At 43.3% G+C, this 17,707-nt stretch overlaps 1 protein-coding gene across 9 annotated transcripts in view; it reads left to right on the plus strand.

Annotated features, from left to right (window-relative positions):
• The window catches only part of WDR25 (WD repeat domain 25), a 137,769-nt gene that overhangs the window by 70,435 nt on the left and 49,627 nt on the right, over positions 1-17,707 (plus strand). For all 9 annotated transcript variants that reach the window (XM_025869362.2, XM_025869364.2, XM_025869360.2 and 6 more), the window contains one exon: positions 13,777-13,924. In XM_025869362.2, the coding sequence (XP_025725147.1) occupies positions 13,777-13,924 (148 nt within the window). The remainder of the gene's footprint in view (positions 1-13,776; positions 13,925-17,707) is intronic.

The following is a 17,707-nucleotide window of genomic DNA, read 5'->3' on the forward strand; positions in this document are numbered from 1 at the left end:
GGAGATTGTTACTGAAGTACTGGGGTAGAGGGGTGTGTGTGTATGGCAGGCATGGGGGTGGAAGTGAGTGAGGTGGGGTGATGTGTTACTCTCCAGTACTGCAAAACAGATGCTTAAAACTGGGTATTAGATGTGGCTTCCAGTAATGAAGGAGCAGTTCCTATCAGAATAACTGTACAGCTGACAACCATAAACTCTGAACAACAACAACAACAACAAGCTACCTGAAGGTATTGGAGAGCAACAAAAAGCAGTCAGATACTGGAAGGGAGCTTTTAGAACAAGGAAATGGCACTGGGTGAGTCTCCTGCTTTTATGTTTTCCTGCCTGAGGGTGGGCTCCAGTCTGTGCCAAGCAGAGCCTCTAAAAGTTGGATAGAAAACCTGCAGTGTTACTGACTTGAAGAAGCAGAGGACAGACTTTGCGGCAACCACAGCAGCTGGAAAGTAAGGAGGGAAATCTTAGAAAGGAAAGAGAGAAGAGGAGTCATAAATTCTGTGTATAGGCTCTACCCAGATCTCTGGATGACTTCTGAACCCATGCATGGAGCAGATGTCCCGAGCAGCTCAGCTAAGACTAGGAGAACTGAATAGAAATTTCTGCTGCTGCATACAACAGAGGAGACAGTTTAAAATGTGAGTAGAGCCAAGTAAGCTGACTGTTTAAAAAAAAAAAATTGTTCTTCAGAGAAACATAACAATCCAGAGTTTATACAACATAAATTTGGTATATCTAGTATTCTACCCCAAATTACTCACTATAGGAAGAAACAGGAAGAGGGGACCCATAGTCAAGAGAAAGGCAATCAGTGGAGCTTGTCTGCAAGATATCCAGATGTTGAAATTAGCAAAGTATTTTAACACAGTTATTATAAAAGTGCTGAAGGACACAAAGGAAAATATATTCACAATGAATAAAAAAGATAGGAAATCTCTGTAGAGAAATAGCATCTATAAAGAAAAACAAATGGAAATCCTAGAACTGGAAAATACGGTATCTGAAATAAAGAATCCATCATTTGGACTCCATTGCAGAATGGAGATAACAGAAGAAAGAGCCAGTGAACTTGGAGATAGAACAAATAGATATTATTCAACCTGAAAACAGAGAAAAAGAATACGGGGAAAAGGGCGCCTGGGTGGCTCAGATGGTTAAGCGTCTGCCTTTGGCTCAGGTCATGATCCCAGGGTCCTGGGATCGAGTCCCGCATCGGGCTCCCTGCTCCTTGGGAGCCTGCTTCTCCCTCTGCCTCCCTCTCTCTATTTCTCTCATGAAAAAAAAAAAAAAAAAAAAAAAAAAAAAGAATATGGGGGAAAAAAGAACAGATACTCAGGGACCTCTGGACAGTATCCAAAGATATTTGAGTTCCAGAAGGAGATGAGAGAGAACGAGGAAGAAAAACTATTTGAATAACTAATGCCAGAAAACTCCCCCCATTTTTTTTTATGAAATATGTATATTTACAGATTCAAAGGAAAAAAAAAACTTTGCAAACTCCAAGCAGGACAAATACAAAGAGAATCACACCATGGCATATCATAGTCAAATGTGGAAACCAAAGGTAAAGAAATTTTTTTTTAAAGATTTTATTTATTTATTTGACAGAGACATAGCAAGAGAGGGAACACAAGCAGGGGAGTGGGAGAGGGAGAAGCAGGCTTCCAGCCGAGCAGGGAGCCCGACGCGGGGCTCGATCCCAGGACCCTGGGACCATGACCTGAGCCAAAGGCAGACGCTTAACAACTGAGCCACCCAGGGGCCCCAAAGAAAAAAATTTTAGAGTAGCCAGAGAAAAATGAATACCATGTGGAGGAGAATAATGATATGAAAATCACTGACTTCTCATCAGAATCCGTGGAGTTCGGAAGCAGTGGAATGGCATCTTTAAAGTGCTGATAAAAAAAACATAAAAACATGTCAACTCATTCTGTATCCTCTAAGAATGCAGATGAATTAAAGACATTTTCAGATAAATGACAACTAAGTGAGAATTCATTGACAGCAGACAGGCACTACAGAAATGTTAAAAGGAAGTTCTTTAGGATAAAGGAATATGATACCAGATAGGAACTCAGATCTTCAGGAAGGAGTGGAAATGGTAGATATGTGGGAAAATATAGAAGATTATTTTTTCCTCTTAAAAAAATACATATGGCTACTTAAAGCAAAAATGATCATATTACTTGTGGGGTTTATAACGTGGATGTGATACACGCGACAACTATAGACTAAAGAATGGGCTTGGATAAAAGACATGGTTTCAGTCTTCTTATATTTTCTGTAAACTGGTACAATATTAACTGTAAAAAGACTTTGAAATATTAAGAATGCATACTATAAGCCCCAGAGCAACCACTAAAAAAATAGCATTGAGGAATAGCTAACAAGCCAATAAGTAAAATGGAATTGTAAAAATAGTTATTTCAAAAGAAGACAGTAAAGGAAGAAGAGAGAAATAAAACAGAGGTAAAAACAGAAAATAGCAAAATGAGAGATGTAAATCTGATCATGTCAACAATCACATTAAATATAAATGGATTAAACACTACAGTTGAAAGAGATTGTCAGAATGGATACAAAAGTAAGACTAAATTATATGCTCTCAAAAAGAGGTGTACTTTAAGTAAAAAAAGAAATAGGCTAAAAGTAAGTAGCTGGAATAAAGAGATACCATCCAAATAGTAGGCATAAAAGAAAATTGACATTACCAGAGATAAGAGATAAGACATTTCATAGTGATTCAAGAATCAAGAACTTATCAGGAAGACATAACAATCACGTATGCACTGAATAACAGAGCTTCAAAATACATGAAAATTTTTTCATAGAATTAAAGGGAGAATAAAAAGATTCATACTTATACATGGAGATTTTAACACTCCTCTCTAAGTAATTGGTTGAACCACTAGACGGATCAATAAAGATGGAAGATCAACTACCTTCACTTAATTGACATTTATAGATGTTAGAGATATAGATAGAACAGGTGCAGGATACATTTGCTTTTCAAATTCAAATAGTACTTTACTAAGATAGGTCGTAAACAAAGGATTGAAGGTCATTTAAAAAGACTGAAACAACAGAGAGCCTAGTCTCTGTTTACAGTGGAATTAAATTAGTAATAAATAATGAGATACTGAACAATAAGAAAAACTATAAACATTTGCAGTTAAGCCACACACTTCTAAATAACTTATGGGGACTTACACTTTCAGCTAAGCTGGAGTAATCGGGACCAGATTTATGCTCTAATCTTAAATGATTTAAAAAGTCAGACAAAATGTAAGAAGCAGTGGTTTTTCAGACATTGAACACTAGGCAGTGTAGACAGTGATGCCTGAGAGAGGGGGAAGCAAAATGAAATGGGCCCTGTGACTGCTCCCGCTGACTGCCTGGTGAGAGTTTCCAGACTGCAGCACAGGGAGGAGAAACCCAGATGGGTCCCAGTGGTCATTCTGAGCCGAGGAGACAAAGCTGGGAGTCCAGGAAATTATGGCTACTAGAGTTCTCAGGACAGAGAAGCAGAGATCAGAGAGATGCACCAAGAGAAAGCTCCAGAGATCTGTAGGAGGCTCCTTCAGAGTCTTCAGTGGAGTACTTGATCAGCATGTGTGTGAGGAAGTTCCTTGAAGCGGGAGAACCACTCAGAAAGAATAGAGTGAATAATCCCCAGAGCTCACAAGGCCAAGAATAGTTCATAGTGCCACAAGCCAGAGTGGGAAGTCCTCATAAATCATTAGTGTTCTCTTGGTACCAGGGTAAAATAGCCCTAGACTAAATGGTGCTCTGGTCCCTCCTATCAGAGCTTCGAAACTATCCTGGCAAGGAGTATGAATGGTTTCCAAGTAATTTAACTATGCCCCAGAACAAACCTCAGGAATACATAAATATAAAACATCCACTAAAGTAAAATTCACTGTGTCTGGCATCCAAACAGGGATTACAAGGAAGGCAAAGAAGTAGAAAAATCCAACCTATGATTAGAAGAAAAGTCAATCAATAGAAGCAGACCCAGAAATGGCACAGATGGTGCAATTAGTCAATAAGAATATTAAGCCAACTATTATAAATATGCTCGATATATGCAAAAAAGGCAGAGAAAAGCATGAGCATGTTAAGGAGGGACAGGGAAGATAGAACAAAGATCAGAATTGAACTCTAGTACTGAAAAAATCTCAGGTGAAAAATGCACTAGGTAGGATTAACAGCAAATCAGAAACAATAAAACGTTAGCACATTTGAAGACATAGTCATAGATACATTTTAGAATGTAATACAGAGAGTAAAAAGCTTAGGGAAGAAATGAACAGAGTATCAATGAGCTGTGGGACAATTTCAAGCTCACCTGATATACATGAAATTGAAGTCCTCAAAGGAAGAGCAGAAGAAAATAAATAACAGCTGAAAGTTTTCCAAACTTGATGAAAATTAGAAATAAGAATAGAACCAAGAACCGCAGTGAACCTTAAGCACAAGAAACATGAAGAAAAAAGTTCACCAAGGTACGTCTTAATGGAATTTCTTATAACCAATGATAAAGAAAAACGTTTTGCAAACAGCCAGATGGGGAGAAAAAGGCAAGTTACATACTGAGGTATGAAGATAAGGGTGACAGCAGACTTCTTATTGGAAATAATGCCAGAAGCCAGTGGATCAACATAAAGTACTGAAAGAAGAAAGAACAAACCAAACCATTGTCAGTCTAAAATTTAATACCCAGCAAAATATGTGTTTAAAAGAAAGGCAAAATGCTTTTTTAGACATTTATAAGCTGAAGTAATTCATCAGCAGACTTTCATTATGGGAAATGTTAAATAAATTTCTCAAAGCAGAAGGAAAATGATGCCAGATAGAAATCTACATTTACACAGGGGGAATGCTGAGCACCAGAAATGGTAAATATGTGGGTAAATGTAAATAATTTTTGTTCTTATTTAAAAATAACTTTAAATGATTGTTTAAAATAAAAACAACCATTTTTTATGGGGTTTGTATAAAATGTATGATAATGCATACAAGCTGAGATGGGGAAATAGTATGCATTATTATTATGGTTCTTATAAAACAAGCACTAATATTACTTGAAGGTAGACTGTTGTAAGTTACAGATGAATGCTATAAACCTTAAGATACCTAGTAATAAAACAAAACAAAGATTTATGGCTAGTAATCTAACAATGGGAGATAAAATGAAACAAAAAATATTCAATTCAAAAGAACGCAAAAAAGGGAAAGAGGGAACAAAGGATAGATGAGATGAATGGACAATAAATAGCATGGGGTGTCTGGGTGACTCAGTTGGTTAAGCACCCCACTTTTGATTTTGGCTCAGGTCATGATCTCAGGTTCGTGGGATCAAGCCCCGAGTGAGGCTCTGTGCTCAGTGAGGAGTCTGCTTGTCCTCCCTCTGCTCCTCTCTGGCTCCCACTCCTTCTCTCTCTCTGTCTCTCAAATAAATAAATAAATAGCATCCTTAAAAAAACCACAAGAAAATAAATAGCAAATTTAAACCCAGACTGTATCAATAATAAATGAAATGGTCTAAATACCTATCTATGTATTATATGTATGTATGTATATATGTAGAGAGTATGCACAAGTGGGGGCAGGGGGAAGTGCAGAGGGAGAGAGAGAATCTTAAGCAGGCTCCACACCCAGCATGGAGCCCGACTTGGGGCCTGGTCTCAACGACCCTGAGATCATGACCTGAGCCAAAATCAAGAGTTGGACACTTAACCGACTGAGCCACCCAAGCACCCCAGTCTAAATACCCATTTATTTATTTATTAGATTTTATTTATTAATCTGACAGAGACACAGTGAGAGAGGGAACATAAGCAGGGGGAGTGGGAGAGGGAGAAGTAGGCTTCCTGCAGAGCAGGGAGCCTGATGCAGGGCTCGATCCCAGCACCCTGGGACCATGACCTGAGCTGAAGGCAGACGCCTAATGACTGAGCCAACCAGGCGCCCCTAAATACCCATTTAAAAAGACAAAGATTGTTAGATTGGATAAAAAGTCAACTATACAATGCCTACAAGAAACTGACTTTAAATATCAAGATGCAAGGAGTTAAATGTCAAAGGATAGGGTAAGATATACCACACTAATACTAATTTAAAAAAGTTAGAGTGGCCATATTAATATCAGACAATAGATTTCAGAGCAAAGAATATTAGCAGAAATAGAGTTATCTTATAATGATGAAGCGGTCAATTCATCAGAAGACATACCATTAGGTGCATAAATATTTATACACCTAATAAGAGCTTTAAAATACATGAAGCAAAACTTGTAGAACTGAATGAAGAAATAATCAAATCCACAATTATAGTTGCAAGTTTCAACACCCTTTTCTCAATAATCAATAGATCAAGTAGACAGAAAATCAGTAAAGATATAGAATATTTGAATAACACTATCATGCAATTTGGCCTAATTCACATTTATAAAACACTCTATGTAACAACAGCAGAATGTACATTCTTTTGAAGTGTACATAGAATGTTTACCAGGGTACACCAAATTCTAGGTCATAAAACAAGTCTCAGTAAATTTTAAAGGATTGAAATCATTCAGAGTATTTTCTCTAATGATCATGGGATTAAATAAAAAATCAAAACAGGTATCTGGAAAATTTCCAAATATTTGGAAACTAAAAACACACTTCTAAATAATCCCTGGGTCAAGGAAGAAACTGTTAGGGATATTAGAAAATATTTTGAACTGAACGCAAATGACAGCACAACATATGAAAATTTGTGGAATGTAGTTAGAGCAGTTCTCAGCTGGTAATTTATAGCACTAAATGCCTATATTAATAAAAGAAAAAAAAGAAAATTTCAAATCCATGATCTCAGCTTCCACTTTAAGACATGAGGAACAAAAAGAGCAAATTCAACCCAATGTAAGCAAAAGAAAGGAGATTAAGATAAGAGCAGACATAATTGAAATAGAAAACAGATAAACAGTAGAGAAAAATCAGTAAAGCCAAAAGCTGGTTCTTTGAGATCATTGAAACTGATAAACCTGCAGCCACATGTCAGGAATAAAATAGAAAAGACAAAAATTACTAACATAATGTGAGAAGTGACTTAATTACAAATTCTGAGGATATTAAAAGGCTACTAAGGTAATGTTATGATCAACTTTTTGCCAGTGAATTCTGCAACTTAGATGACATGGATAAATCCCTTGAAAGACCCAAACAGGAAAAGCTCACCCCTGAAGAAATTGATAACCCCCAAAGCCCCGTATCTATTAAAGAAGTTGAATTCATAGTTAAAAACCTTCCCACAAAGAAAACTCCAGGCCCAAATGACTTCACTAGTGAATCTTAACCAAATATTTAAGAGAAATAATACCAGTTTTGTGTCTCTCTTAAAATTTATATTTTGAAGTCCTAATCCCCAGTGCCTCAGAATGTGACCTTATTTGGAGATGAGGTCTTTACAGAGATGAATCAAGTTAAAATGAGGTCATTAAGATGGGCCCTAATCCAGTATAATTGGTGTCCAAATGAAAAGGAGAGATTTGGAGACAGACAAGCATACAGAGAGAACACCATGTGAATGTGAAGACAGCCATATACAAGTGAAAAAGAAAGGTCTGGAACAGGTCCTTCCCTCACGGCCCTCAGAAAGGGCCAACCCTGCTAAGACCTTGATTTCTGACTTTTAGTTTCTTTAATCATGAGATATAATACAATTCTGTTGTTTAAGCCACTCAGTTTATGGTACTTTGTTATGGCAGCCCTAGGAAACTACTACACAATTCTATTCAAACTCTTCTAGAAAATCATAGAGAAGGAAAGTTTTTTCAGCTCATTCTGTGAGACCATCATTACCTTATACCCAACAAGAAAAAGACATTGTAAGAGAAGAAAGTGATAGATCAGTAACTTTCATGAACATAGGTACAAAATTTTTAAATAAAATTTTAGCAGATTAATCCACCTGTGTGTGTGTGTGTGTATGTGTATGTACATACATACTTATTTCTACATGTTTATAATATCATGACCAAGTAAAATCTGTCTCAGGAATGCAAGGTTCACTTGATATTTGGAAATCAATCAGTGCATTTCAGCATATTAATGAACTGTAAAAGAAGAACTGAATGATCATGTGAAGAGATACAGAAGGAGCATTTGACAATATACAGTATTCATGTCTGATAAAAACTTTTGCAAACTAGAAATAGAAGAGAATTTTCTCAAACCGATAAGGGGCATTTATGAAAACATTAACTTTCACATTGTACTTAACTGTGTAAAAAACTGCTTTCTCCATCAGATCAGGAACAAAACAAGGGTGTCCACTCTCACCATGTCTGTTCAGCATTGTACTGGAGATTCTAGCCAGTGCAATAAGGCAAGAAAAAGAAACAAAATATATCCATATTGGAAAGGAGAAAATAAAACTGTCTTTTATTTGCTGAGAACCCAATTATCTATGTAGAAAATTCTACTGAATCTACAAAAAAAACTTCTAGAATTGAAAAGTTGGTTTAGCAATTGGAGAATTCAAGGTCAATATGCAAAAAGTAACTGTATTTCTATGTACTGGAAATGAAGAACCAGAAATTAAAAATCAAAAATAGCATTTATAATACCATCAAAACATGAAGTAATTAGGGATAAGTTGTGCGTATTTTCTCATTAAAAAACTACAAACCATTGCTTAGAGAAATTAAGGACGGCCTAAGTAAAAGGAGAGACATATCCTATTCATGCATTGAAAAACTCAGTGTTGTTAAGACATCCCCCCCAGATTGGAATGCAGATTCAGTGCAGTTCTAGCCCTTGACACACACACTGTAAAGGAATCCCAAAGCTTTTGCAGGCAGGTGGCTTGGTGAAGGTTTGGGCCCTGGTTGCACAGGCTTGCTGAGCTAATGAGTCTGATAGTGGTCTCTAGAATGATACCCTGGGGCAGCAGGGGCTGTCAAGGGGTGGAGAAGAAGCTGAGAAGTGCAGCTGAACTAGGAAGGTCTGCAGGGTAGGAGCTCTCAGGGAGGAGCCAAATGGGAGGCAAGGTTCACCCAGAAGTTTGATAGCCATTATGTCCAAGTGGTAGAATTATGGATGATTCTCGTTTTCTTCTTTGTGTTTCTCTGTCCGCCCACCCCCCCGGCCCCTCACCGAGCAGACTTCTAATATAATCAGAGAAACCACAGTCTCGTAGTTGATTCCTATGGGATATTATTTTTTTGCATACCTATATAATTTGAATATTTTACAAGGAGATTGTTTTTGTTTTGTAATCAAAAACAGAAGGTGGACAGGTAGGCAGGAAGAACATTGCTAAAGGAGTAGGTCTTAAGAGACTGTGAGGAACTCCTGGTGGGCCCATGTATCAGTAACCAGGACATGGAAACCACAGTAAATATGGGACAACCAAGCAAATGTACATTTTACTTGTCATGTTCTTTCCGAATCTGACTTCTGTTGGACACATAGAATGTCTCTCTCTAGTTAATGCATCAAGTCATCTTAGAACATTTGACAGAAGACTTAACTCCTTAATTCCATGGAGGCAGATTGGGATCTCTAATTACTTAATTGAAAAAAGGTACACACTTCAGCCTGCCACAGTGTTTGGGAATTAATCTTTAAAACCTGACAGTGAACATTAAATTCAATTAGGGAGAGCGATTAGCAGAGATTCTTCTCTCCTTCACCCTGGGTAGCTTTGAGAAGTGGCTGACTGGTCTGCATTGATTCTGACGCTATCCTTGTGTATATATCAACCAGGAGAGCCAAGTATGCATTTTTCACTCCAAAGGAGAGTTATCAGACAATTTACAGATTGATGGATTTCCTTACACATGTCTCCGTGGCTGATTCAGAAGGCCCCCTGGCCATGAATTCAGACTCACCAGTTTGCTGCTTTGGGCCTTGGTGTTTTCTCCTGCTCTTCTCTTTTCTTCCCCTGTTCCTCCTCCTCATTTTGTTGGTTCTACCTTCTAAGCAAGGCCACTTTTCCACTGCCTCCAACTGGTTCCAGCCGTGCGGCTCTCTCCCCTGGATTCTTGCAGAAGCTCCACACTGTCTTCCCATGTCTCCCTTGCCCCGCACGCTCCTCCTGGCACAGCAGCCAGAGGGGTCCTGTTTCTGCCTGCAGGATTCTTCCCCAATTTCTGTACAGCTCCTTTCCTCACCCCTTCAGGTCTTCCTTCAAAGCCACCTTCTCTGAGAGGCTCTTCCTGGCCACCATTTCAACTCCTTCTCCTGACCTTAGAGCTCCTTTCCTGCTCACTTATGCCCTCAGTCTTTACCATTACCTTGTATGCTACATAGATTCTGCTTGTTTGTCTTGTTTAGTATCTGTCTCGTTGAAGGCAGAGGTTTTTGTCTTAGTTGTCTACTGCTGAACAATGCCTGGCTAATGCAGGTACTCAGGAAGTGTTTGTTGAATGAATGAAAAAATGAGTTTTTAAAAAATTTTTATTTATATTTTCAGAGTTGGGGAGGGGCAGAGGGAGAGAGAGACTCTTAAGTAGGCTCAATGTCCAACACGAAGCCCAGTGCAGGGCTTGATCTCACAACCCTGAGATCATGACCTGAGCCGAAATCAAGAGTTGGATGCTTAACTGAGCCACCCAGGGGTCCCAAAAATGAATAGTTTAATAGATGAAAACATTTTGGAATATTTGCTTCAGAGCATAGTCAGTCTCTCTCTCTCTCTTTCTTTCTCAGAAATACAGCATAGTGTTCACAGTACCCTTCTGTCAGCCCCATCCCTCCCCGCCACTCCCTGGGGTAACCCTCATCTTCATACACACTGTTATAGTCTTACTGCAAATGCACAAATAAGCATGATAGAATTTTGCATCATGTGTTTTTTTTTTTTCTTTTTTAAGATTTTATTTATTTATTTATGTGACAGAGAGAGAGAGACAGCATGAGAGAGGGCACACAAGCAGGGGCAGTGGGAGAGGGAGAAGCCGGCTTCCTGCAGAGCAGGGAGCCCCATGTGGGACTTGATTCCAGGGCCCTTGGGATCATGACCTGAGCCGAAAGCAGACACTTAACGACTGAGCCACCCTGGCGCCCCCCATCATGTGTGGTTTTAAGATTGTGTAAAATGCATACAGCACAGGATTTACTGTTTTAACCATTTTCAAGTGCACAGTTCAGTGGCGTTGAGCACGTTCACATTGCTGTGCAACCATCAGCACCAGCCGTCTCTAGAACTCATTTTGTCTCCCCTCCCCCAGCCCCTACCCCCCATTCTCCTGTCTATAGCTATGATTTTGACTATTCTAGGAACCTCATGTAAGTGGAATGATACAGTATTTGCCCTTCTGTGTCTGGCTTATGTCAGAGGACACTCAGCACAGTGTCCTCAGGGTCCATCCATGTTGGGGCAGGTGTCAGAATCTTCTTCCTTTTCAAGGCTGAATAGTATATGGATGGACCACGTGTTGTTGATCAGTTCATCTGTTGGGGTTGTTTCCGCCTTTTGACTCCTGTGAATAATGCTGCTATGAACTTTGGTGTGCAGGTGTCTCTGAGACCCTGCTTTCAGTTTTTTGGGTATATACACACAAGTGGAATTGCTGGATCCTGTGGTGACTCTATGCATAATTTTTAAAAAAGATTTTATTTATTTGAGAGAGTGCGAGAGGGCGCATGAGCAGGGGGGAGGGGCAGAGGGAGAGGGAGAAACAGACTCCCCGCTGAGCGGGGAGCCCGAGGATGACGATGACGTGGGACTGGATCCCAGGACCCTGGGACCATGACCTGAGCCGAAGGCAGATGCTTAACTGACTGAGCCACCCAGGCACCTCTTTGCGTAATTTTTAAAGAAACTGTTGCACTGTGGTCCACACAGGCTGCACCTTTTCACATTCCCCCCAACAGTGCACAGAGGTTCTAGTTTCTCCACATTCTCCCCAACACTTGTTCTTTCCTTTCTTCTTTTTCTTCTTTTTTTTTTTTTTTGATAGAAGCAATGTTTCCTGTTTTTATAACTTAGATGGTATCTTGCTGCATATATGCAGCTTGTCTTATGTAATCAATGTTATATTTTTTATTGTTCAGCCATGTTAACCCTGTAGGTGTAATTCATTAATTTTACTTTTTTTTTTCTATTAAAGTCATACTTGTACATAGTTTTGAAAAAACTGCACTCTGTTCTACCACAAAATCCCACTCCACTTTGAAGGCTTCTGGCTGTTTCTTCCATTATTTCTGTCCATATTTCTAACTTTTTTTTTTTTTTAAGTAGGCTCCACGCCCAATGTGGGGCCAGAACTCATCCTAAGAGTTGCATGCTGTATCAATTGAGCTAGCCAGGCACCCCTCTGTCCATATTTCAAATGTAGATGCTGCTCTTTCTTCATTTTTCTGTTCCAGACCCCAGCTATTAACCCCTAAGAAGAAAAAAAGGATCTGAGCTCTATTAGCATTCTTTGATGGCTGCTATTGACCTCTTGTTTTCTTAAGCTCAGACATTTACATATGCCCAGGAAACATACTTTCAGAGCTCTGATCCTTTGCATTTTGAGGAACTTCTGGATGCAGCAGGGTGAATTTTCCCATCTTGAAAGGGAAGTCTGTCTCTGGATCGGGTCTGTGGATGTGTGGGTACACTTTGGGTTATTAGGGAAATGAAGGACATGAAGCTTAGGTTCTCTGATGTAACTGAGAGAGGGCCAGAGAGCACTGCTGGTAAGAGCTGCGTGTGTGGCAAGCCCCAAGGAACACGCCCACCAGCCCCACTCATTCCTCACCACAGTCCTTGGGATGGGGCTCTTCTTATCCCCACTTCATGGAGGAGGAGACTGAGGCCCAGGGAGGCCAAGCTGCTTGGCCAAGTCACATGACCTGCAAGCAGAAGCATCACATGGGAGGCACTTGGCTCCGATGCCCATGTTCTGGCTGCTGGTGCTCTCCCCGCTTCTCATGTTCGATCCTCTAAGCCACCTCAGATGATGGGTGGGAGCATCCCCTGCTTCCTGTAGTGACAGTGAAGGTAGGAGCCTAGCCCTGCTGAGTGTGTATGTGTGCCAGGCCCAGAGCCAGCCGTGTCAGGCTCCATGCTAACCAACCTTTCCCTGGGGTTCCTGGGAGAGGTGGTGAAGGGCTCTCTCATGTGTGGAGTGGCCCTGGCTCTTAGAATGTGCAGTTTATACTTGAGGGTTTAAGAATGTATTTCAGAAGTCATTGAATGTACATGGGGCTTTCTGCCACAGGCCTCATCACCATGGAAAGCCAGGGTGGGAATGAGGGAGCATACCTTCTCCCTAGAAAAAAGAACAGCTGGCCCTTTGGGCAGATACTGGCTCTTTACCCCACTGTAAGCACAGGTGTGGCAAGGCTGTTTTGGATCTTACTCTTGAAGCGGGACCCTGAAGATAGCCTGACCTGGTGCAGTGTCCACTCCAGGGTTCACAAAGCCCCGTCTCAGAGGACGGATGTCAGAGATGCAGGCAAGACTGGGCTACAAGACGGTGAGCAGAACAGGATGTTTGGTGGTGAGCAGCTGCAAAGTGGATGGGAAGGGCTGGGTGGTTGAGTGGCAGAACTTGGGCATGCTGTTTTCTTGGGGGTTCCCTTAACCCCAGGAAAGGTTTTGGGAAAAGCTCCCCCTCACCTTGCCAGCCCCAAGCCTTTACACTTCAGCAAGGAAAAGTCTAACAGTATTGTTTGGTTGGTAAAATAGCAGGCATCTAGTTCCACTATGAGACCCTCTCCTCCTGTGGAGTGGCCAGGCTGAGCCCTGGAGGTCAGGCCCCTGTGTTTGACATCTGGCACTGTGTTTGCCTTGTAGGTGTGGAATGCCGTGGACTCGGGCCGCTGCTTGCAGACCTACTCCCTGCACAGCGAGGCGGTGCGGGCTGCCCGCTGGTCTCCCTGTGGCCGGCGCATCCTCAGCGGTGGCTTCGACTTCGCCCTACACCTAACAGACCTTGAAACAGGTGTGTTTCATGGCATTGTTACCCCGAGGCACCCCTTCCTCACCCAGAAGCTTCTCTGGACGGTCAGCAGCCACAAGCTGCACACGGTTTCAGGGCAGTAGGAGATAGCCCTCAGGAGAGGCTCACACTTGGTGAGCAGGTTTCCAGGGCGTTTGCCCAGAACCAGGACTCTCCACAGGGGGTTTGAGAGACAGAGGACAGAGCTGCAAGGTTGTCTCAGCCCCAAACTGTGGGCCTGGATAAAGAGGTGGCTTTTTAATCAACTTCTGACATGTAATTTGTACCAAAATAGATTTAGCTTTATCACGGTGTCCTTTGGTTGAAATCAGTTTAGAATTCCTGTCAATTCATTATCGTTGAAAGGCTGTAAGGAATGATTCCAGCTCATAAGGAAAGTCTGCAAATGAGTTCTGCTTTAGTGCCTACACTGAAAAGGCATTTGGGTAAGATGGATTTGTGCTGGGTAAATCCTAAGGGGGCTCTTGACAAGCAGGGTGAGAAGGAGAGATAAGGCAGCGGAAGGAACTTGACATTACCAGCGGCTCCTGTGCAACAGGCACTCTCCGCCCCTAATCCAGCCATAGCCCCCTGAGTGGGGTCCTGTCCATGCTTCTCAGGTGAGGCCAGAGCTGATTTGAAACCTCTGCCCCTGACTCAGGCTGGCTGGTCTCAGCACCCATGTTGCCTTTGCCTCCCTGGGCTTCTTCTGGTCACTTTTCTCCTGGACAGAGTTCCCACCCTTCCCTAGGGTGTTCCCTTCGGTCTTCAGAGAGGCCTCCCCCGCTCAGCAGTCTCCCAGGGCGTGGCAAGCAGGAGATGACAGTTCTGGGCCCAACCACACAGCTCCTCCCCAGCAGCATGGAGGGGGTCCAGGGAAGGAGCGCAGTGGATGGATTGGGGTAACTGTGGGGGTTGTGTCTCGATCCGAGCACCCTCATCTCCTCTGGCCTGCTGAGGGGCGGTCCTGCAGCTCCTCTGACTGAGCCCCATGCGCCCTCAGTGGGGATGATGAAAAGACCGATGGCTGTGTCAGTGGCCAGTACTGTGCCACAGGCTTTATACATAACATGTCAGTCCCCACCACAGCCTGCCACTCGTGATTCTTTCCCCTGTTTTATAGGTGAGAAGCCTGAGGCTCACTGCAGCGAGTAGCTTGCTCAGATCCTCCCAGTGGTGCGTGGCAAGTGGGGGTTTAGAGCCATGCCTGCAAGTGCAAATCCTGTGCCCTTTCTACATCTTTATGGTGTTTTTCTTCTCAACAGTGTGTCCCCAACCGTTTGTGGTCATACCCTGAGCCCCGCAGGGCCGATGAGGGGACCATGGCTCAGGGGTTTGGTGCCACTTAGTTGGTGATGATTGCAGCAGGTAATGTTCTCCTACAGCCTTACAGACAGGGTCTCGTTTAGGCCCTACTCACCCTTCAGGGCCGGCACCACCAGACTCCTTTTCACACACAGGTCTGCTCGGCTCACTGTGTTGTCTATGTGCCCAGTGAGCCATGCTCAGCATTGGAGACACAGAGGTGAACAAGACCCAAAATCCACCCCAGAAGCTCTTGTTTGCTGGGGGAGACAGAAGTGCAGAGAGAATCCCAGATTACAGTGAGGGAGTAAGATACAGGAAGTGCAAGAACATCTAGCCTAGAAGATCAAGAAAGACTTCTGGGAGGAAGCAGAACCTACCCTGAGGCAGGAACGAGGGGGACTCCCCAGAGGATCCAGGTGAAGGGGGCACGGTTGAGGGGGAGAGAAATGAGTTCTCAGTAGACAGGACAGTGAGGACAGAGTTGGTACAGGAACATGAACTGAATGGTGTGTGTGGAAATGTGGGGTGCAGGGATCTGGGGCAGCAAGTCTGGAGGTGCAGGAACAGGAGCTTGAGCTTCATGCAGTTCCTGGCCTATGAGGTATGCATTCTCCAGGCACTGTTCCCCATTCCAGGGTCACTGAGCACCCCTGGGTACCTGCACTGCCCACCCATGGAGCGAAGGATTGATGCATACTGGGGGGGGGGGATGTTGGATTAATCAAGTACAAGTTCATTTGATAACATTAATGGATTCCTAGTGGCCCTTTGTCCTATTGGATCTTCTCAATCAACAGATGTTAAAGAGACAGTGCCATTGTGTGTGTGGGTGTGTGTGTGTGTGGGGGGGTGGTTTGAAATTTTTAGATGTTAAAAGAGTCTTCCTGCCTGACAAGTTAGGGACTGCCACAGCAGATGGCGGTAGGGGGCCATTGTTGAGTTTGGAGCAGGAGAGAATCATGGCTTGATTTGTACTCTGGGCAGTTCTCCCTAGTGTCTGCAGTTGGTTGGGTATGACCCGAGGCAGGGTGGAGAGCAGGAGGAAGGGAGAAGGCATGCCTTGCCCAGTTGGCGGCAGAACTTCAGGGAGAGAAGCTTGTCTGGCCCCAGGCCCAGCGTGCTCCTCCAGCTGTGGTGTGTTGGGTGGTATAGGGAAGGCACAGCCCCTGTCCTCAGGGCTTTGCCTGAGATGGAGGACTTTTCCAGTCTACCCATCTCCCGGGAATAGCACTCTTCACCTGGTTCATCTGTTGAGAGCTCAGTTCCAGTCATTCAGTAGGTACTTACTGAGTACCTACTATGTACAAGATCTGGTCGGGGCTTGTAGTGGTAAGCTTGTTGGATGTTCTTTGTCCCTTGGGGACAAGGGTCTCAGGGTTTGGACCTTACCCTTGGGGAAGCCCCCCAGCCCCTAGATGGGGCCTCCCTTGCCAAGGGGGTTGCTGGTTTCTGTGTCTGTCCCCCTGACTGGTGTGGGCGCTCCTTGAGAATGGGGCCTGTCCTGGGAGTCTTGGTGTCTCCATCATCTGGCCGGGGCTGGCTCAGAGCAGCTGCTCAGTGTGTGAGTGGAGGCTGGCCCTTGCTGGGCAGTGAAACCCATCAGTGGCTGCCAGGGTAGGCGAGTAGGCACCCCCCGGGTCTCCCACCTCAGCTCTGCATCCCCACCCCAGGTTGTACTAGGTGCTTTCTTTAGCAGAGGTCGGTGGGCTTGGGCAGCCCCTATGGCTCTCGACCTGGTTTGACTTATCTCATCCTTTCTCATCACTGAGTCTGATTTTCCTTTTTACTTGATCTACCTCTTTCCGCCCTTGGCGATTTGGCTTTTTCATTTCAATCTAATTAGAACTCCCTGCCAGGAGAAGGCAATGCAGGGCATTCTCACCGCAGTGCTTTGGGAATTAGTCACTCGGTGCCCATTGTCGTTAATGGGAATTTGGCGCCAAGGCCATTTATCCTGGTGTCTTCAATCAATACAGTTAAAAATCTGTGGATTCTAAAATGTCAATACCCAACCTGAAATATGGAGGGCCAGCAACATTTTATCTCGTTAATTTATAGTTCTGACGGGCTGTTGGCTTATAAGACAACCATGAATCAACACCTAAATAAAATCCTCTCACAGATTCATTATTTTTGGTGCTCCCGCTTCAGTCTGTAATCTTCCTAACAAAATGTCTCTAGTGCATTAGGCTGAGGTGGCCTCAGGGAACCCTGGCCGACTCCACCAGGGCCCAAATGTCACCTGGCTTATGAGTCAGCTGTCCTGCACATCACATCGGCCAGTCTCCTCAGCATCCCCCCGAAGATACTGTTCCGTTCAGTTCTGCTGGCACTGGTCTCTTGCAGCTTCCAGCCCCTCGGGCAGCTGCCCGCAGCCTGGCTGTTAAGGCCTCAGAGGTATGCAGGGCCTCGTACTTTGCATTTGTTGGCTGCAAAGGAGATTTTCTTCTCCTGGAATCCCAGGGCCCTGGCTGGAGA

Source organism: Callorhinus ursinus, unplaced genomic scaffold, assembly GCF_003265705.2.
Source record: "Callorhinus ursinus isolate GAN/ISIS: 27379988/994484 unplaced genomic scaffold, GSC_fseal_2.0 scaffold8, whole genome shotgun sequence".
Lineage (NCBI taxonomy): Eukaryota > Metazoa > Chordata > Mammalia > Carnivora > Otariidae > Callorhinus > Callorhinus ursinus.